At 44.8% G+C, this 20,000-nt stretch overlaps 2 protein-coding genes across 5 annotated transcripts in view; one reads left to right on the top strand and one right to left on the bottom strand.

The window, feature by feature from the left end:
* The window catches only part of trmt13 (tRNA methyltransferase 13 homolog), a 13,277-nt gene extending 10,118 nt beyond the window's left edge, over positions 1–3,159 (bottom strand). For both annotated transcript variants that reach the window (XM_020658804.3, XM_065956369.1), the window contains exon 1: positions 2,799–3,159. In XM_020658804.3, coding sequence (XP_020514460.1) covers positions 2,799–2,909 — 111 coding nt within the window. In that variant the 5' untranslated portion in view covers positions 2,910–3,159. The remainder of the gene's footprint in view (positions 1–2,798) is intronic.
* Positions 3,160–3,298: 139 nt separating this feature from the next.
* On the top strand, positions 3,299–16,986 carry map1sa (microtubule-associated protein 1Sa). 3 transcript variants are annotated; one of them, XM_065956367.1, is made up of 7 exons: positions 3,299–3,561; positions 4,672–4,773; positions 9,578–9,660; positions 9,996–10,136; positions 11,715–14,547; positions 14,743–14,957; positions 15,045–16,986. In XM_065956367.1, exons 1-7 carry the CDS (start codon positions 3,402–3,404, stop codon positions 15,198–15,200), a joined length of 3,690 nt encoding a protein of 1,229 aa, XP_065812439.1. In that variant the 5' UTR covers positions 3,299–3,401; the 3' UTR covers positions 15,201–16,986. The 3 variants fall into 3 exon arrangements, with proteins under 3 accessions (XP_065812439.1, XP_020514462.3, XP_065812440.1); XM_020658806.3 differs by having other exon boundaries at positions 3,310–3,561; positions 14,740–14,957; XM_065956368.1 differs by lacking the exon at positions 9,578–9,660 and having other exon boundaries at positions 3,515–3,561; positions 14,740–14,957.
* The last annotated feature ends 3,014 nt before the right edge of the window (positions 16,987–20,000 follow it).

Below are 20,000 nucleotides of genomic sequence, written 5' to 3'. Positions count from 1 at the left end.
AATAAGAAGGTTAACAGGCAGGTCATGACGGTTCAGCTGGGCTGTATCCAAATTGCCTAGTACCTACTCAATCTGTCAGTAGACAGTACCTACTATCTGCTGTATACTGTTTAGTACCTACTATCTGCTGTATACTGTTTAGTACCTACTATCTGCTGTATACTGTTTAGTACCTACTATCTGCTGTTTACTGTTTAGTACCTACTATCTGCTGTTTACTGTTTAGTACCTACTATCTGCTGTATACTGTTTAGTACCTACTATCTACTGTTTACTGTTTAGTACCTACTATCTACTGTTTACTGTTTAGTACCTACTATCTGCTGTATACTGTTTAGTACCTACTATCTACTGTATACTATTTAGTACCTACTATCTGCTGTATACTGTTTAGTACCTACTATCTGCTGTATACTGTTTAGTACCTACTATCTGCTGTATACTGTTTAGTACCTACTATCTGCTGTTTACTGTTTAGTACCTACTATCTGCTGTTTACTGTTTAGTACCTACTATCTGCTGTATACTGTTTAGTACCTACTATCTGCTGTTTGCTGTTTAGTACCTACTATCTGCTGTTTACTGTTTAGTACCTACTATCTGCTGTTTGCTGTTTAGTACCTACTATCTGCTGTTTACTGTTTAGTACCTACTATCTGCTGTTTACTGTTTAGTACCTACTATCTGCTGTTTGCTGTTTAGTACCTACTATCTGCTGTTTACTGTTTAGTACCTACTATCTGCTGTTTACTGTTTAGTACCTACTATCTGCTGTTTACTGTTTAGTACCTACTATCTGCTGTTTACTGTTTAGTACCTACTATCTGCTGTATACTGTTTAGTACCTACTATCTGCTGTATACTGTTTAGTACCTACTATCTGCTGTTTACTGTTTAGTACCTACTATCTGCTGTATACTGTTTAGTACCTACTATCTGCTGTTTACTGTTTAGTACCTACTATCTGCTGTTTACTGTTTAGTACCTACTATCTGCTGTATACTGTTTAGTACCTACTATCTGCTGTTTACTGTTTAGTACCTACTATCTGCTGTTTACTGTTTAGTACCTACTATCTGCTGTTTACTGTTTAGTACCTACTATCTGCTGTTTACTGTTTAGTACCTACTATCTGCTGTTTGCTGTTTAGTACCTACTATCTGCTGTTTACTGTTTAGTACCTACTATCTGCTGTTTACTGTTTAGTACCTACTATCTGCTGTTTACTGTTTAGTACCTACTATCTGCTGTTTGCTGTTTAGTACCTACTATCTGCTGTTTACTGTTTAGTACCTACTATCTGCTGTTTACTGTTTAGTACCTACTATCTGCTGTTTACTGTTTAGTACCTACTATCTGCTGTTTGCTGTTTAGTACCTACTATCTGCTGTTTACTGTTTAGTACCTACTATCTACTGTATGCTGTTTAGTACCTACTATCTGCTGTATGCTGTTTAGTACCTACTATCTGCTGTTTACTGTTTAGTACCTACTATCTGCTGTATACTGTTTAGTACCTACTATCTACTGTTTACTGTTTAGTACCTACTATCTGCTGTATACTGTTTAGTACCTACTATCTGCTGTATGCTGTTTAGTACCTACTATCTACTGTTTACTGTTTAGTACCTACTATCTGCTGTATACTGTTTAGTACCTACTATCTGCTGTTTACTGTTTAGTACTTACTATCTGCTGTATGCTGTTTAGTACCTACTATCTGCTGTTTACTGTTTAGTACCTACTATCTACTGTTTACTGTTTAGTACCTACTATCTGCTGTTTACTGTTTAGTACCTACTATCCGTGCTGTATACTGTTTAGTACCTACTCTTCAGTATGCACACACAGTAGGCAGATATTTGTTCCTACTTCTTCTGATTCATTCAGTAAGGAAGTGACGTCATTTACGTTTCCTGAACCGGCTGCATTCACCCGCTTTTTTGTTTTTTTTGTTTATTTTTTGTCTTTATTGAAGAAGAGTAATGCTCATATACAGTCAGGTAAACAAAAAACAATATCACAATGTAAATCAAGTAAAAGATTAAATAATTAAATAACATACAGTTCATAAAGAACAAATGAAAGACAGTAATATACAGAATATAAAATAAACCAATAAAGACACATTTAAATAGTGAAATCATTATTTAAATAGTGAACTCATTATTTAAATAGAGGGGGAAAGGTTTTATAATAATGCAGATATTTGTTTTATTTTCTTTGTTAATTTAAAGTAGTGATTTCAGTCGGGACTTTAACTCTAGATTAAAAATGTATTCTATTAATCCACGCTCGTTTGTTTTGATTTGGAGGCGGACCTGAAGTGACGATTTACGTTTCATTTCGCACAGCATTGTGGGTAAAATACAATTCATTTCCTGAAAGGATTCATCCGATCCATACTGCATAAAACCAGGAAGTTAGTATCCATACTGAAATGTTCAGTATACTGAGGTGGACCCAAAAAATAACCACGAGAGTTCAGTCTACTGAAGCTCCTACTGAAAAGTACTACATTACATTACATTACATTACATTACATTACATTACATTATTATAGAGTTCAGTCTACTGAAACTCCTACTGAAAAGTACTACATTACATTACATTACATTACATTACTATATTATATTATATTATATTATATTATATTATATTATATTATATTATATTATATTATATTATATTATTATACACTTCATCCCCCCATCTACTTTAAAGCTGCTAACGCTTCATGTTCTCTTATCTGCCTGCTGTCCGTGTCCGTGAACGCATCGCGGGGTCCGTGAACTCACCATGGTCGCGTGCTCTCCACAGAACACCTTCCCTCTCGCGACGATCATTTTGCAGAAACGTTTTTTTTTCTCCACGAAGAAGCCACATCTGCCGGGCATGGGGGCCGCCATGTTGAAAACACAGAGGGTGCTGAGTTCATGTACTCACTGAAACAGTAGGAAATATTGAAACGAACCCACTTCTTCTTCTTCTTCTTCTTCTTCTTCTGCTTCTGCTTCTTCTTCTTCTTCTTCTTCTGTGGGGTTTAATGGCGGTTGCTATCTAAGTATGTTGCATTACCGCCACCTGCCGAGCTCTGTGATCCAGACCCAGTTTAAATAATCAGACAATAAATGTCTTTGTGGTGATTTATGATGAGATCACGTAAACCTTGTTTAATAAAATTATTTTTCCTCTATGTCCAATTGTTTAAATGTAATGTTTTCCTTAGCAGTACATGAACGCCTCTTCTCCTCTGATTGGCCCCCTGCCTTTGTTCTTCCTCTCAGTTCTCCTCTTTGATTGGCTGCCTCGTGCACCAGTCAAAACATTTTCCCGCCTCTGAAATGAATAGGGCGGGCCCTGAGTTTGAGTCCGGGTGACGTCATCGGACTGTCCAAACCATGATGGCGGCGGCAGCAGCAGCAGCGGAGCGGGACGGCGGACCCGGTTCTTCCCCTGTCGGCTCCCCGCGGCCCCCGGTCGATCACTCGGTGCTGGTGGTGGTCGGAGCGCTGCGACCCGCCGGCCTGCTGGAGCGGCTGCTGCGGCAGGTAGACTCAGGTGGGTTTCAGGAAAGTTAACCGCTAGCGGAGACGCACGAACCGAGCCGAGCGGAGCCGAGCCGAGCCGAGCCGAGCCGAGCCGCGGTGCACAGGGAGGGCAGTTTAGCTGTGGTGTGTTTTGAAGTTCTTGTTTAATTAAAACGTTTTGTTCGTTGTCTCACAGCGGGGATAAACATTTCAACACTTTAACAGGATGAATTAAACTCCTGACGTCACTGTTCTGTAAAGTATAAAAAGTCAACTTTAAGCAAACTTAAAAAAACATTTAGCATGCTAAGCCCAGCTAACGTGGCTTCCTTCCTCTTTAGTTTCCTCTTTCATACACACACAGTCTGTGTTCAGCTTTATTACAGGAAGAGGACTTTATCTTTATTAAACTATAAAACACACAAAGCGGTTTGTGTCGGATCCCTCCGCCATGTGAAGTAGACCAGCAGCTGTTTCGCTGCTTTTGGTTAAATTTAGCGGTGATATCACAGCAGACAGTCCGGACATCCGGTCACACACACCGGACACACTTCAGGCTTTTTATCCGTAAAGCTTTGAGAGGAAACACGCAGAAAACTTCACTCTAAGAAGATTAATATCGCTGCTTAGTCCGAGATAATCAGATTTCCACACTTTGGTCATCACGTAACGAAGTCTGCTCCAAAGACTCATGAAAACACCAACAACTGACCCCAGATATGATTCACATTAAAGAACCAATCAGTGAAGTGATAAAGTTACTTTATGATCATTAAGGAAACATGCAGCAGCCAGTATGTCCTCCTTCTAACTTTAGATTCTGGTCCTGAATGCTCTGGATTTGTTTGGACCAGAGAAGGTAGACGCTTTTAAGGCGACCCCCCCCCCCTCTCCCACACGGCCGTTTTGGACGCCCCTCAGTTTGTCAGATATGAGAGCAGTTATCAGGTCAACAGGTGTTGCAGCGATGGAAGCGGTCAAGAGAAGTGGTTCAGATAGAAGTGATTGTACCCGACCTAAAAAGCCTCTGCATGTTTCTAATAAGCAGGATAAATGCTCCTTAGAGACTTTTATTGTGAAAAACCTTGGGACTGTTTATGATGTAAAGTGTGTGTGTGTGTGTGTGTGTGTGTTCCTTCAGGTGTGCGGTGCTGGCCTGTGGATCTGCAGGTTTCTGTTCTGGATCAGCAGCTGAAGCTCTTTGTGTCCAGACACTCGGCCTTCCTGTCAGAGGATGTCCCAGGTAAGTACAGACACGCCCCCCCCCGCTTGACTCCTGAACATCACAAGAACACCGTGTGTGTCTGTGTGTGTGTGTGTGTGTGTGAGAGACAGACTGCTGTTTGTCTGATTCAAACACATGAACACTATCAGCTGATCAGCAGCCTGCAGACTCGGATGTAGAGACAGACATCGTTTTCATCGAGCTGCCGGGAGCGTTTTGTTTCTGTGTCACTGAGATGTTGGATGTAGAGACACATCGTGTTCCTGTCAGATGTTGGATGTAGAGACACATCGTGTTCCTGTCAGATGTTGGATGTAGAGACACACATCGTGTTCCTGTCAGATGTTGGATGTAGAGACACATCGTGTCTCTGTCAGATGTTGGATGTAGAGACACACATCGTGTTCCTGTCAGATGTTGGATGTAGACACACATCATGTTCCTGTCAGATGTTGGATGTAGACACACATCGTGTCTCTGTCAGATGTTGGATGTAGAGACACATCGTGTTTCTGTCAGATGTTGGATGTAGAGACACATCATGTTCCTGTCAGATGTTGGATGTAGACACACATCGTGTCTCTGTCAGATGTTGGATGTAGACACACATCGTGTTTCTGTCAGATGTTGGATGTAGACACACATCGTGTTCCTGTCAGATGTTGGATGTAGACACACATCGTGTTCCTGTCAGATGTTGGATGTAGAGAGACATCGTGTCTCTGTCAGATGTTGGATGTAGAGAGACATCGTGTTTCTGTCAGATGTTGGATGTAGAGACACATCGTGTTCCTGTCAGATGTTGGATGTAGACACACATCGTGTTCCTGTCAGATGTTGGATGTAGACACACATTGTGTCTCTGTCAGATGTTGGATGTAGAGACACACATCGTGTCTCTGTCAGATGTTGGATGTAGACACACATCGTGTCTCTGTCAGATGTTGGATGTAGAGACACACATCGTGTTCCTGTCAGATGTTGGATGTAGAGACACACATCGTGTCCCTGTCAGATGTTGGATGTAGAGACACACATCGTGTTCCTGTCAGATGTTGGATGTAGAGAGACATCGTGTTCCTGTCAGATGTTGGATGTAGAGAGACATCATGTTCCTGTCAGATGTTGGATGTAGAGACACACATCGTGTCTCTGTCAGATGTTGGATGTAGAGACACACATCGTGTCTCTGTCAGATGTTGGATGTAGAGAGACATCGTGTTCCTGTCAGATGTTGGATGTAGAGAGACATCGTGTTCCTGTCAGATGTTGGATGTAGAGACACACATCGTGTCTCTGTCAGATGTTGGATGTAGAGACACACATCGTGTCTCTGTCAGATGTTGGATGTAGAGACACATCGTGTTACTGTCAGATGTTGGATGTAGAGACACATCGTGTCTCTGTCAGATGTTGGATGTAGAGACACACATCGTGTTTCTGTCAGATGTTGGATGTAGAGACACACATCGTGTCTCTGTCAGATGTTGGATGTAGAGACACATCATGTTTCTGTCAGATGTTGGATGTAGAGACACACATCGTGTTTCTGTCAGATGTTGGATGTAGAGAGACATCGTGTTTCTGTCAGATGTTGGATGTAGAGACACACATCGTGTCTCTGTCAGATGTTGGATGTAGAGACACATCGTGTTTCTGTCAGATGTTGGATGTAGAGACACATCGTGTTCCTGTCAGATGTTGGATGTAGAGACACACATCGTGTCTCTGTCAGATGTTGGATGTAGACACACATCGTGTTCCTGTCAGATGTTGGATGTAGAGACACATCGTGTTTCTGTCAGATGTTGGATGTAGAGACACATCATGTTTCTGTCAGATGTTGGATGTAGAGACACACATCGTGTTTCTGTCAGATGTTGGATGTAGAGACACATCGTGTTCCTGTCAGATGTTGGATGTAGAGACACATCGTGTTCCTGTCAGATGTTGGATGTAGAGACACACATCGTGTCCCTGTCAGATGTTGGATGTAGAGACACACATCGTGTCCCTGTCAGATGTTGGATGTAGAGACACACATCGTGTCCCTGTCAGATGTTGGATGTAGAGACACATCGTGTCCCTGTCAGATGTTGGATGTAGAGACACATCGTGTTCCTGTCAGATGTTGGATGTAGAGACACATCGTGTTCCTGTCAGATGTTGGATGTAGAGACACATCGTGTTCCTGTCAGATGTTGGATGTAGAGACACACATCGTGTCTCTGTCAGATGTTGGATGTAGAGACACATCATGTTTCTGTCAGATGTTGGATGTAGAGACACACATCGTGTTTCTGTCAGATGTTGGATGTAGAGAGACATCGTGTTTCTGTCAGATGTTGGATGTAGAGACACACATCGTGTCTCTGTCAGATGTTGGATGTAGAGACACATCGTGTTTCTGTCAGATGTTGGATGTAGAGACACATCGTGTTCCTGTCAGATGTTGGATGTAGAGACACACATCGTGTCTCTGTCAGATGTTGGATGTAGAGACACATCATGTTTCTGTCAGATGTTGGATGTAGAGACACACATCGTGTTTCTGTCAGATGTTGGATGTAGAGACACATCGTGTTCCTGTCAGATGTTGGATGTAGAGACACATCGTGTCCCTGTCAGATGTTGGATGTAGAGACACATCGTGTTCCTGTCAGATGTTGGATGTAGAGACACACATCGTGTCTCTGTCAGATGTTGGATGTAGAGACACATCGTGTTTCTGTCAGATGTTGGATGTAGAGACACACATCGTGTTTCTGTCAGATGTTGGATGTAGAGACACACATCGTGTTCCTGTCAGATGTTGGATGTAGAGACACACATCGTGTTCCTGTCAGATGTTGGATGTAGAGACACACATCGTGTCTCTGTCAGATGTTGGATGTAGAGACACACATCGTGTCCCTGTCAGATGTTGGATGTAGAGACACACATCGTGTCTCTGTCAGATGTTGGATGTAGAGACACACATCGTGTCTCTGTCAGATGTTGGATGTAGAGACACATCGTGTTCCTGTCAGATGTTGGATGTAGAGACACATCGTGTTCCTGTCAGATGTTGGATGTAGAGACACACATCGTGTCCCTGTCAGATGTTGGATGTAGAGACACATCGTGTTACTGTCAGATGTTGGATGTAGAGACACATCGTGTCCCTGTCAGATGTTGGATGTAGAGACACATCGTGTTTCTGTCAGATGTTGGATGTAGAGACACATCGTGTTCCTGTCAGATGTTGGATGTAGAGACACATGGTGTTCCTGTCAGATGTTGGATGTAGAGACACACATCGTGTTCCTGTCAGATGTTGGATGTAGAGACACACATCGTGTCCCTGTCAGATGTTGGATGTAGAGACACACATCGTGTCCCTGTCAGATGTTGGATGTAGAGACACACATCGTGTCTCTGTCAGATGTTGGATGTAGAGACACATCGTGTCCCTGTCAGATGTTGGATGTAGAGACACATCGTGTTCCTGTCAGATGTTGGATGTAGAGACACACATCGTGTCTCTGTCAGATGTTGGATGTAGAGACACACATCGTGTCCCTGTCAGATGTTGGATGTAGAGACACACATCGTGTCTCTGTCAGATGTTGGATGTAGAGACACACATCGTGTCTCTGTCAGATGTTGGATGTAGAGACACATCGTGTTCCTGTCAGATGTTGGATGTAGAGACACATCGTGTTCCTGTCAGATGTTGGATGTAGAGACACACATCGTGTCCCTGTCAGATGTTGGATGTAGAGACACATCGTGTTACTGTCAGATGTTGGATGTAGAGACACATCGTGTCCCTGTCAGATGTTGGATGTAGAGACACATCGTGTTCCTGTCAGATGTTGGATGTAGAGACACACATCGTGTCTCTGTCAGATGTTGGATGTAGAGACACATCGTGTTCCTGTCAGATGTTGGATGTAGAGACACACATCGTGTTCCTGTCAGATGTTGGATGTAGAGACACATGGTGTTCCTGTCAGATGTTGGATGTAGAGACACACATCGTGTCTCTGTCAGATGTTGGATGTAGAGACACATGGTGTTCCTGTCAGATGTTGGATGTAGAGACACATGGTGTTCCTGTCAGATGTTGGATGTAGAGACACATCGTGTTTCTGTCAGATGTTGGATGTAGAGACACATCGTGTTTCTGTCAGATGTTGGATGTAGAGACACACATCGTGTCTCTGTCAGATGTTGGATGTAGAGACACATCGTGTTCCTGTCAGATGTTGGATGTAGAGACACACATCGTGTCTCTGTCAGATGTTGGATGTAGAGACACACATCGTGTTCCTGTCAGATGTTGGATGTAGAGACACATCGTGTTTCTGTCAGATGTTGGATGTAGAGACACACATCGTGTCTCTGTCAGATGTTGGATGTAGAGACACATCGTGTTTCTGTCAGATGTTGGATGTAGAGACACATCGTGTTTCTGTCAGATGTTGGATGTAGAGACACATCGTGTTTCTGTCAGATGTTGGATGTAGAGACACATCGTGTTTCTGTCAGATGTTGGATGTAGAGACACATCGTGTTCCTGTCAGATGTTGGATGTAGAGACACATCGTGTTTCTGTCAGATGTTGGATGTAGAGACACATTCTCCTAACATCTTTCCTTAGCCTCATGATGTTTTTGCGGGGTTAAGGTGAAGTGGATAGTGAAAGGAGATAGGAGGGACAATTCGAACGCACCCAAGGTTAGGACAGGAAGTTAAACACAGAAACAGGAAGTGGTTAGGGATCCCAAATAGGAAGCGGAATGAATTCATTAATGTCAGACTGTGGCGCCCCCTACAGGTCAGAGGACTCTACAGCACCGCAGCGACCTGTTGGACACTCAGGTTGTTGTGAATCCAGCTCATGACTTCATCTGCGCTGAGGTGAGTGAGAGAGGGGGAAGGGGGAGAGGGGGGGGGGAGAGAGAGGGAGGGGATAGATTGAGACAGTATGTTTTTGAGTTTAACAGTTTAATTTGTGGAACTGATTCACTTTCTTCAGCTGATTATATCATGTTTCAATCTGTCTCACCCTGATCCACTTCAACTGTGTGTGTGTGTGTGTGTGTGTGTGTGTGTGTGTGTGTGTGTGTGTGTGTGTGTGTGTGTGTGTGTGTGTGTGTGTGTGTGTGTGTGTGTGTGTGTGTGTGTGTGTGTGTGTGTGTGTGTGTGTGTGTGTGTGTGTGTGTGTGTGTGTGTGTGTGTGTGTGTGTGTTTAGGTGCGGCGGCTGCTCTGTGATTCGTCGCGTCACAAGCTGCTGGTGGTCGTGGGTCAGTGTGTGGAGGAGAGCGGAGACGTGGTGTTACAGAGAGGATGTTTCTCTGTCAGAGACCTGATCCACATCCTGTCTGATGAAGAGGTCAGCTGTTACATGACATCAGCTGTTACCATGACGTCAGCTGTTACATTACATCAGCTGTTACTATGACATCAGCTGTTACCATGACATCAGTTGTTACATGACATCAGCTGTTACATGACATCAGCTGTTACTATGACATCAGCTGTTACCATGACATCAGCTGTTACTATGACATCAGCTGTTACCATGACATCAGCTGTTACCATGACATCAGCTGTTACATGACATCAGCTGTTACTATGACATCAGCTGTTACCATGACATCAGCTGTTACATGACATCAGCTGTTACTATGACATCAGCTGTTACCATGACATCAGCTGTTACCATGACATCAGCTGTTACCATGACATCAGCTGTTACATTACATCAGCTGTTACTATGACATCAGCTGTTACCATGACATCAGCTGTTACATGACATCAGCTGTTACATGACATCAGCTGTTACATGATATCAGCTGTTACATGTCATCAGCTGTTACTATGACATCAGCTGTTACATGACATCAGCTGTTACATGATATCAGCTGTTACATGATATCAGCTGTTACTATGACATCAGCTGTTACTATGACATCAGCTGTTACATGATATCAGCTGTTACATGTCATCAGCTGTTACTATGACATCAGCTGTTACATGATATCAGCTGTTACATGTCATCAGCTGTTACTATGACATCAGCTGTTACATGACATCAGCTGTTACATGACATCAGCTGTTACATGTCATCAGCTGTTACTATGACATCAGCTGTTACTATGACATCAGCTGTTACATGACATCAGCTGTTACATGTCATCAGCTGTTACTATGACATCAGCTGTTACCATGATGTCAGCTGTTACATTACATCAGCTGTTACTATGACATCAGCTGTTACATGACATCAGCTGTTACTATGACATCAGCTGTTACCATGACATCAGCTGTTACATGACGTCAGCTGTTACATGACATCAGCTGTTACATGACATCAGCTGTTACCATGACATCAGCTGTTACGTAGAGAGAAACTCCATGAGGCTGCAGAGATGTGATTGTCATGGATCTGGAGTCTTTCAGGGATTTCCGAGATGACCATGTGACCCACTGAGGATGACTCTGCAGCTTCCAGCTCGTCTCTGATCGCTGTTGTCGTCTCAGTCTGCGCCATCTTTAGCTCAGGAAGAGCCGGACATTAACATGTTTACAGCCTAACAGGTCTGATTAGCTCATGTCTGGATCGGGGTTCTGTAGGGGGGTCTCTCCAGATACTTCTTGATGATATCTCTATTATGTTCATGATCGATGGGATAATACTGAAGCTTTAAAAACTCGACAGGTGTGCAGGAGTTCACCTGGGTATCTAGGACTTCTATTTTTGTTGCCGTGGTAACAAACAGGTGTCAGTATATGATAATTTCAAATGTTAACGTTCTGGTATCATGCCGACCCCGTCACTTCTGTACGTCATGTATCACGGCCTGTGTCCACAGACGGCATTTATTTCATACAGCCTCAATGTAGCTCAGCGTTCTCAGCCTGACCTACCTGCTGAACTCTTCTCTCATGCAGTTCCTCTCTGTTGCAGGTGGGGGAGCTGTTGAGCTCTGTAGCGCTGAAGGCCAGCCTCACCCTCAGCTGTCCAGACGTCGGGCTCTGGAAGGACTCTGTGTTAGAGACACAAACCCTGATAAACATCCGGATCAACCCGCCCCCCGTCCTCCCAGAGATGGAGGGTCTGCATGAGTTCACAGAATACCTCTCCGAGTCTCTGGAGCCCGAGTCGCCCTTCGAGCTCCTGGAGCCCCCGAGCACCGTGGGCTTCCTGAAACTGTCTCGACCATGTTGCTACATCTTCCCCGGGGGGCGGGGCGACTCTGCTTTCTTTGCTGTGAACGGTTTTAACGTGCTGGTGAACGGCGGCTCTGATCCGCAATCCTGCTTCTGGAAACTGGTTCGACACCTGGACAGGATCGACTCGGTGCTCCTGACTCACATCGGCGTGGACAATCTGCCCGGCGTGAACAGTCTGTTGAGCAGGAAGTTGGCAGAGCAGCAGGAGGAGGAGTCTGCTGGAGCTCAGACTGAAGAGGACTGGACTAAGAACCTGATCTCGCCTGAGATCGGGGTCGTCTTCCTCAATGCTCCCGACAGGATGAAGTCCGTTAAGGGGGATCTGGGCGAGCTGCGGAGCTCGGACTTGGTGGCGCTCACCTTGCAGCACTTAAAAAGACTGGAGGTCAAAGCTGAACCTCTGAGCCGGGCCAATGGACCCACTATAGAACCAGTAATCCTGTTCCAGAAGATGGGAGTGGGCCGTCTGGAGCTGTACACCCTGAATCCAGTCAGTGGCAGCAAACACCTTGAAGCTTTGATGCAGACTTGGCCAAACAGCGGATCAAAGGGCTCCGACCTCCCTCTGCCATGCCTCGTTTCCATTTGTGCCCTGCTTGTCTGGCATCCATCCAACCCTCAGGAGAAGATCATACGTGTCCTTTTCCCAGGATGCACTCCCCAAATCAAAATTCTGGAGGGACTTGAAAAACTGAAACATCTGAATTTCCTCAGACATCCGGTTGTGTGTTTAAAGGATCTCGAAACATCCAGAAGTGAGAAACAACCGAAACGAGCAGAGAGCCGGGAAAGCCTTAAGTCTCAGTCCAAGGAGGTCCGAGTCAGCAGTGCCTTCCAGAAAGACAAGACCGGACGAGTAGACGTGAAAAAACAGGAGGTGAAAGTGAAGCCAAAGGCAGCAGGTGAGACTAAAGAGAAGAAGGATGGGGAGCCCAAACTCAAAGACACAGATGCCAAATCAAAGCCCCAGAAAGCTGCTGAAAAGATGGTTCCAAAGAAAGAAGAGAAAAAGGAAGTGAAGAAGAAGGATGAGAAGGCGCAGCTTCCTGTCGTAAAGAAAGAAGCGGTGAAGAAGGAAACTGTAAGTATGAAACCAAAGAAAGACGTCAAACCTGAACCAAAAAAAGACCAAAAGAAGGACGGAAAACCGTCCGTCAAAGAGATGAAGAAAACAACAAGCGGAGCGTCAACAGGAAGTACAGAACTAAGGAAAGCTTCAGGTCCGAGCGGAACTCTAAAGAAAGATGGTTCTCTTCCAAAGAAAGACCCGGGGAGCAAAGGGACCAAAGGTAGGCCAGGATCGAAGGAGCAGGAAATCCAGAAAGAAGACTGTAAGACGTCTGAGGACACGACAGAGGAACTTCAAAGACTTCGATTGGAGGATCACAACGGGAACAGCGGTCTAAACTCAAAGGTCCCTGCAGCCAACGGGAACCCCTCCCCGAATGTAGAGAGCCCAGAGAAGTTCCGCAGCACTCAGATGGACCAGGTCAGAGATCATCACGGGGTGAACTTTGACCTCTCCCTGACTGCATGCTCCCTGGAAAACGGGAAAGAGGATGTCTACATGAGCTCAGAGGAGAAGACTCTGGAGGGGGTCTCTCCTGCAGAGTCCTCCTCACAGGGTGCAGCAGGATCCTCTGAGGAGGACCGCCAGGGTTTAGGCGAGGACAGAGGATCAGGTCTGGACTGGAACCAGGGCGGTTCGCTGAGGGAAGGTCTGGAAACTTCCACGTCCACTCAAGACAAACAGTCGGGTCCTCTGATGCTCAGTCCTTTTAAAGAGAACTCGTCGTCCACGGCGACCTCCCTGCCAGCTGAGATGGGGTCTCCTCAGTCCACAGAGGTGGACGAGTCCCTGTCCGTGTCTTTAGAGCAGGTGGGCTCACCCAAAGGATTCTACTCTAATGGACATGTCAGTGACTCGGACTTGAACACAGGGATGACCTTGACTGACCCTGACAGGCGTGGGTCAGGTGTCCACACGCTGTCAGAGCTGGTTTCAGACATTCCTCATGACGTGGATCTCTGTTTGGTTTCCCCCTGCGAGTTCCAACATCAGCACCTCCATCCTCTGACCTCTCCAGACCTCTCTGACAACAACCACTCACAGGACTGCCCTTCAGCCTTCAGCCAAGAGACTCCGCCCACATCAGTCAGCAACTCCCTCACAACAACCACAGACTCTGACGTCCCCCCAGGGACAGAGGACTGTCCCTCTATCACGGCAGATATGGACTCTGATGAAGACTCCAGTCCACACATCTCTTACAGGGTGGGGGATCCGCCCCCAGCCCCTGTAAAGGATCTACCCCCCTTACCCCCCCAGCCTGGGGCCTGCATGGCTGACATCGAGGCCAATGGTTCGTCCAAGAACCTGAAGAGTTCAAAGACCAAGAAACCAACGGCTTTGTTGCAGAAGACGACCTCCGGAAGTACCACGGCTCAGAGCGCTAAATCAAAGAGCACGGGGTCACTGAGGATGACCTCCAGCCTGGACACGAAGCCCTCATCCAGAAACTCACTCGGAGGCTCCAGAATTGGAACCCCAAAACCCTCATCGTCAGGTAGGCATGCTCACACCTGAGACTGTAAATGGTCCCACAGTCCTCCCCCCGCCCCCTTTAGTTTAGATCTTCATCTGAATGTCATGAACTGCGTTCTGGTTTGGTCTCTTCTTCACTGAGCAGACTGAATGCAGGACGCCATGGGGCTCATTACACTTCCATGTTTTAAAAACTATAAACTCTGACTTCCAGCAGGATCGAAGGCCGCAGGTTTTGGAGGTTCTGCGGTCTATGTGGACCTGGCGTACCTGCCCTCTGGCCCCTCCTCCTCCTCTGTGGACCTGGAGTTCTTCAGACGACTTCGCTCGTCTCACTACATCGTGAGCGGGGACGAGCCGGTGAAGGAGGCGGCGATGAGGAGCATCCTGGACGCTCTGCTGGAGGGGAAGAACAGCTGGCCGGAGCTCCAGGTCTGTGACATCACTACGCCTTTTGGTTTGCCCTCTTATGATTTGCTCTCTGATTGGTCTGTTCCTTCACCCCCCCTCCCCTTACAGGTGACGCTGATCCCGACTTTTGATTCGCTGGCGATGCACGAGTGGTACCAGGAGACTCACGATAGGCAGAAGGAGCTGTCAATCATCGTTCTGGGCAGCAACAGCACCGTGGCCATGCAGGAGGAGACTTTCCCCGCCTGCAAGGTCGAGTTCTGAGCACAGAGCCCCGCCAACCTCACCTGTGACCTCTGCATGGGTGTGCCAGAAAACAGGAGATGGAGAGAAGACTATCTTTGTTGCCATGGTGACAACCAAACCAGACCAATGGATGGACCTTGGGTAGAGTCCTTTTAGTGAGCATGCTCAGTTACTCCCTGCACAGCGTACCTTTGTGACATCACTGCACGGTTATCCCCTGTCACTACGTGTCACTTCCTGTCTGCTGGATCAGGAGGTCCAGCTCACCTGCTAACAGGTGTTAGCATGTTAGCATGAGCTGTGAAATGTCACAGAATATTTAGAAGATGATATTAGCATCACCTGCTAACTGTAGCTGTGATGGCTCCGTGTTCAGCTTCTCTGATTGGTCCTCACTTTTAGTTTCACTTCCAGTGTTTGAGCCGCTCGTGGCGTTTCTGATCTTTGATTCGATCGTCGTTAACCTATGCTCCTGACCATATGATCATCTGTGATGATGTCACTGTTCAATAATGATGTCATGTGTAGAGCTTCAAAATAAGAGCTTAATTTGACGATGACATCATCTCCATTCTGAAAAGTGCCGTAAAGATGATGTCATCACATGTGACTTCAGCTGGACGATCAGGTAGAAACATTTTGTTTTGTAGTTTACAGAGAAGAGTTGTAGTTTTCTAATCGGCACGAAGAGACGTGAAGTTGTTACAAGGACTACATGTTCTTCTACTGTTTTATTAAATGCAGATTGATCCATGTAACCTGCGTGAGCACAGATCTCCAATACAACTTTGTAGTTCTTTTTTTCAGAATCGTAGTTTTTATACTACGGTGAAACGGCACTAATCTGAATCCTACATTACCCATGAGCCTCAGCTGCTGGATTGTTATTTTTTTAACGAATCAAGCGTCTAGATTTATCAAAGAAGTTTTTAAAAGATGACCTTTGACCTCAGCCTGCTGTTATCCACCTGGTAACAGCGGCTCTCTGATTGGATGGTCCTTACAGTGATTTCTGGGACTTGTAGTTTTAAAGTGTCTGGCTGAATCTGACGCGTAAACTGAGTGTGTAACATTTTTATTTAGAATCTGAAACCTGAAGACCAGACTGTCCATTTTTATTTTGACCTAAAGTCCAACATTTCCATCTTTAACTTATTTATTTATTGAATTTGTTTTCTCGTCTCTTTGGTACGACGACGACTTTGATCAGCGACCAGCAGAACTTCAAGTTTCCACGTTTCACTTCTTTCACTTTGAATGGATCTTTATTCCAAACAGGAAATCATCTGAAGCTTTGTTTTGATTAGAAACGTTGAGATGGCGAGGATTTTCATTTTTATTGGACGATCAAACTCGGTTCAGATTTTATGAGGGGGGGGTCGTAAGTTCTCTGCAGCGACGCTTCTTTAAAATCAGATGAAAACCCTGAAGTTCAAATGTTTAAATGAAGTTTGAGTTTCAATGAAAGTAGAAAATTCAACACTTAGATTTTAAATTTCTCTTTTTTAAAGATTTTATTTCACAACATTCAAACGTTTGTTTTTGTTTCAATCAGATTTAATTTTCTTATGATTCACATCCCCAACACACACACACACACACAACCACACACACACACAACCACACACACCACACACACAGAGACACACACCACACACACAGACACACACAACCACACAACCACACACACACACACACACACACACACACACACACACACACAGTGACACACACTCTCAGTGTGAGTATTGTGTGTATTGAACACTAATTGTTATGATGGTTTGAAATAAAAGTTTCCCTTCAACTGAGTGTTGTGTGTTTATTGTCAAAGAAGAGAACGTATGAAACATTAAAATCTAAACTTTGTGACGTAAAATCCACCTTACCATGTTCCCCTAACGCAGGGCCGTACCGACTTGGAGAAGGAGGCGACGGGCCATGAAACATGTACACAGTGCTGAATGAGGTAGATGTGACAGATTGCAGGCTACTCACCAACAAGGCCCGTACAAACATCCACTTGAATGCAGAATCATCTTTTAAATAATCCAATATCTGCCAGTCTGTTATATGATCTGCACTAACATAGGTAATGTTATGAATCTCTTGTTAGCATTGATGGGATGAAGAAGACACTTTTTTTCTTATGACAGCACAAAAGTGTGTCCTTCATTGATTCTCCATTTCACAACAGATGAACAAAATATTAATATTCAGACTAACTGTGAATCCATGTTCAGGTTCATTAATATATACATTAATCTTTCTATACCGGACCATTTTTACTTGTGCAGTTAACTTGAACTACTTTTACTGAGTGAAGGAAAGAAGAATATGAACTATTTATGAACACATTATTTTATCAATTCCCTGTTTTTACTTGTGTAAATGTATTTAATCTGTAAATGAGACTGTTGTGGTACAGTCTCGAAATGTACGATGGGAGGTAGAGCCTTCAGTTATCAGGCCTGCTCGTGGTACAGTCTCTAAATGTGATATAGGAGGTAGAGCCTTCAGTTATCAGGCCTGCTCGTGGTACAGTCTCTAAATGTGATATAGGAGGTAGAGCCTTCAGTTATCAGGCCTGCTCGTGGTACAGTCTCTAAATGTACTATGGGAGGTAGAGCCTTCAGTTATCAGGCCTGCTCGTGGTACAGTCTCTAAATGTGATATAGGAGGTAGAGCCTTCAGTTATCAGGCCTGCTCGTGGTACAGTCTCTAAATGTGATATAGGAGGTAGAGCCTTCAGTTATCAGGCCTGCTCGTGGTACAGTCTCTAAATGTTCTATGGGAGGTAGAGCCTTCAGTTATCAGGCCTGCTCGTGGTACAGTCTCTAAGTTTACTATGGGAGGTAGAGCCTTCAGTTATCAGGCCTGCTCGTGGTACAGTCTCTAAATGTACTATGGGAGGTAGAGCCTTCAGTTATCAGGCCTGCTCGTGGTACAGTCTCTAAATGTACTATGGGAGGTAGAGCCTTCAGTTATCAGGCCTGCTCGTGGTACAGTCTCTAAATGTACTATTAACCACATCATCATCATCACCATCATCATCATCATCACCATCATCACATCATCACCACCAACATCATCACTATCATCATTACCATCACCACCAACATCATCACTATCACCATCACCATCATCATCACCACCAACATCATCACTATCACCATCACCACCATCACCATCATCATCACCACCATCACTATCATCATCACCATCACCACCAACATCATCACTATCACCATCATCATCACTATCATCACCACTATCACCATCATGATCACCATTATCACCATCATCATTACCATCACCACCATCATCATCACCATCATCATCACCATCACAATCACCATCATCATCATCATCACCACCATCACCACCATCACCATCACCATCACCACCATCACCATCATCATCATCATCACCATCACCACCATCATCACCATCATCATAATCACCACCATCACCATCATCACCACCACCATCATCATCATCATCATCACCATCATCATCATCACCATCACCATCATCACCATCATCATCACCATCATCATCACCACCATCGCCATCATGATCATCATCACCATTATCACCATCATCACCACCATCACCATCATGATCATCATCACCATTATCACCATCACCACCATCACCATCATCATCATCACCATCACCATCACCACCATCATCATCATCACCATCACCATCATTATCATCACCATCATCATCATCATCACATCATCATCACCATCATCATCACCACCATCATCACCATCATCATTACCATCACTACCATCACCACCATCATCACCACCAACATCATCACTATCATCATTACCATCACCACCATCACCACCGTCATCATCATCACCATCATCACATCATTATCATCACCATCATCACCATCATTATCATCACCATCATCATCATCATCACCATCATCACATCATCATCACCATCATCACCACCACCATCATCACCATCATCATTACCATCACTACCACCATCACCACCATCATCACCATCATCATCACCACCATCACTATCATCATCACCATCATCACCATCACCACCAATATCATCACTATCACCATCACCATCATCATCATCACCACCATCACTATCATCACCACTATCACCATCATGATCACCATCATCACCATCATCATTACCATCACTACCATCACCACCACCATCACCACATCATCATCATCACCATCATTATCATCACCATCATCACCATCACCATCACCTTCATCATCATCATCACCATCACAATCACCATCATCATCATCATCATCATCACCATCATCACCATCATCACCATCACCACCATCATCATCATCATCATCACACCATCACCATCATCATCATCACCACCATCATCACCATCATCATCACCACCACCATCACCACCACCATCATCATCACCATCACCATCATCACCATTATCACCATCATCACCATCATCATCAACATCACCATCATCACCATCACCATCAACATCATCATCATCACCACCATCAACATCATCATCATCACCACCATCACCACCATCACCATCATCACCATCACCACCATCACCATCATCACCATCACCACCACCATCATCATCATCATCATCATCACACCATCACCATCATCATCATCACCACCATCATCACCATCATCATCACCACCATCATCATCACCATCATCACCATCATCATCACCACCATCATCACCATCATCATCACCACCATCACCACCACCATCATCACCATCACCATCACCACCATCACCATCATCACCATCACCACCATCATCATCATCATC

This window comes from Labrus bergylta, chromosome 6 (assembly GCF_963930695.1).
Source record: "Labrus bergylta chromosome 6, fLabBer1.1, whole genome shotgun sequence".
NCBI classification, from domain to species: domain Eukaryota; kingdom Metazoa; phylum Chordata; class Actinopteri; order Labriformes; family Labridae; genus Labrus; species Labrus bergylta.
Note: the sequence above shows the minus strand (reverse complement) of the source record. Positions and strands in the feature narration are given on the sequence as shown.

Excerpts from the sequence above, each read along its gene's own strand:
- map1sa (XM_020658806.3), top strand. The coding sequence starts at position 3,402 with ATGATGGCGGCGGCAGCAGCAGCAGCGGAGCGGGACGGCGGACCCGGT. Across the intron at positions 4,774-9,577 it reads CCTGTCAGAGGATGTCCCAG|GTCAGAGGACTCTACAGCAC; the intron begins GTAAGTACAGAC and ends CGCCCCCTACAG. Across the intron at positions 9,661-9,995 it reads ATGACTTCATCTGCGCTGAG|GTGCGGCGGCTGCTCTGTGA; the intron begins GTGAGTGAGAGA and ends GTGTGTGTTTAG.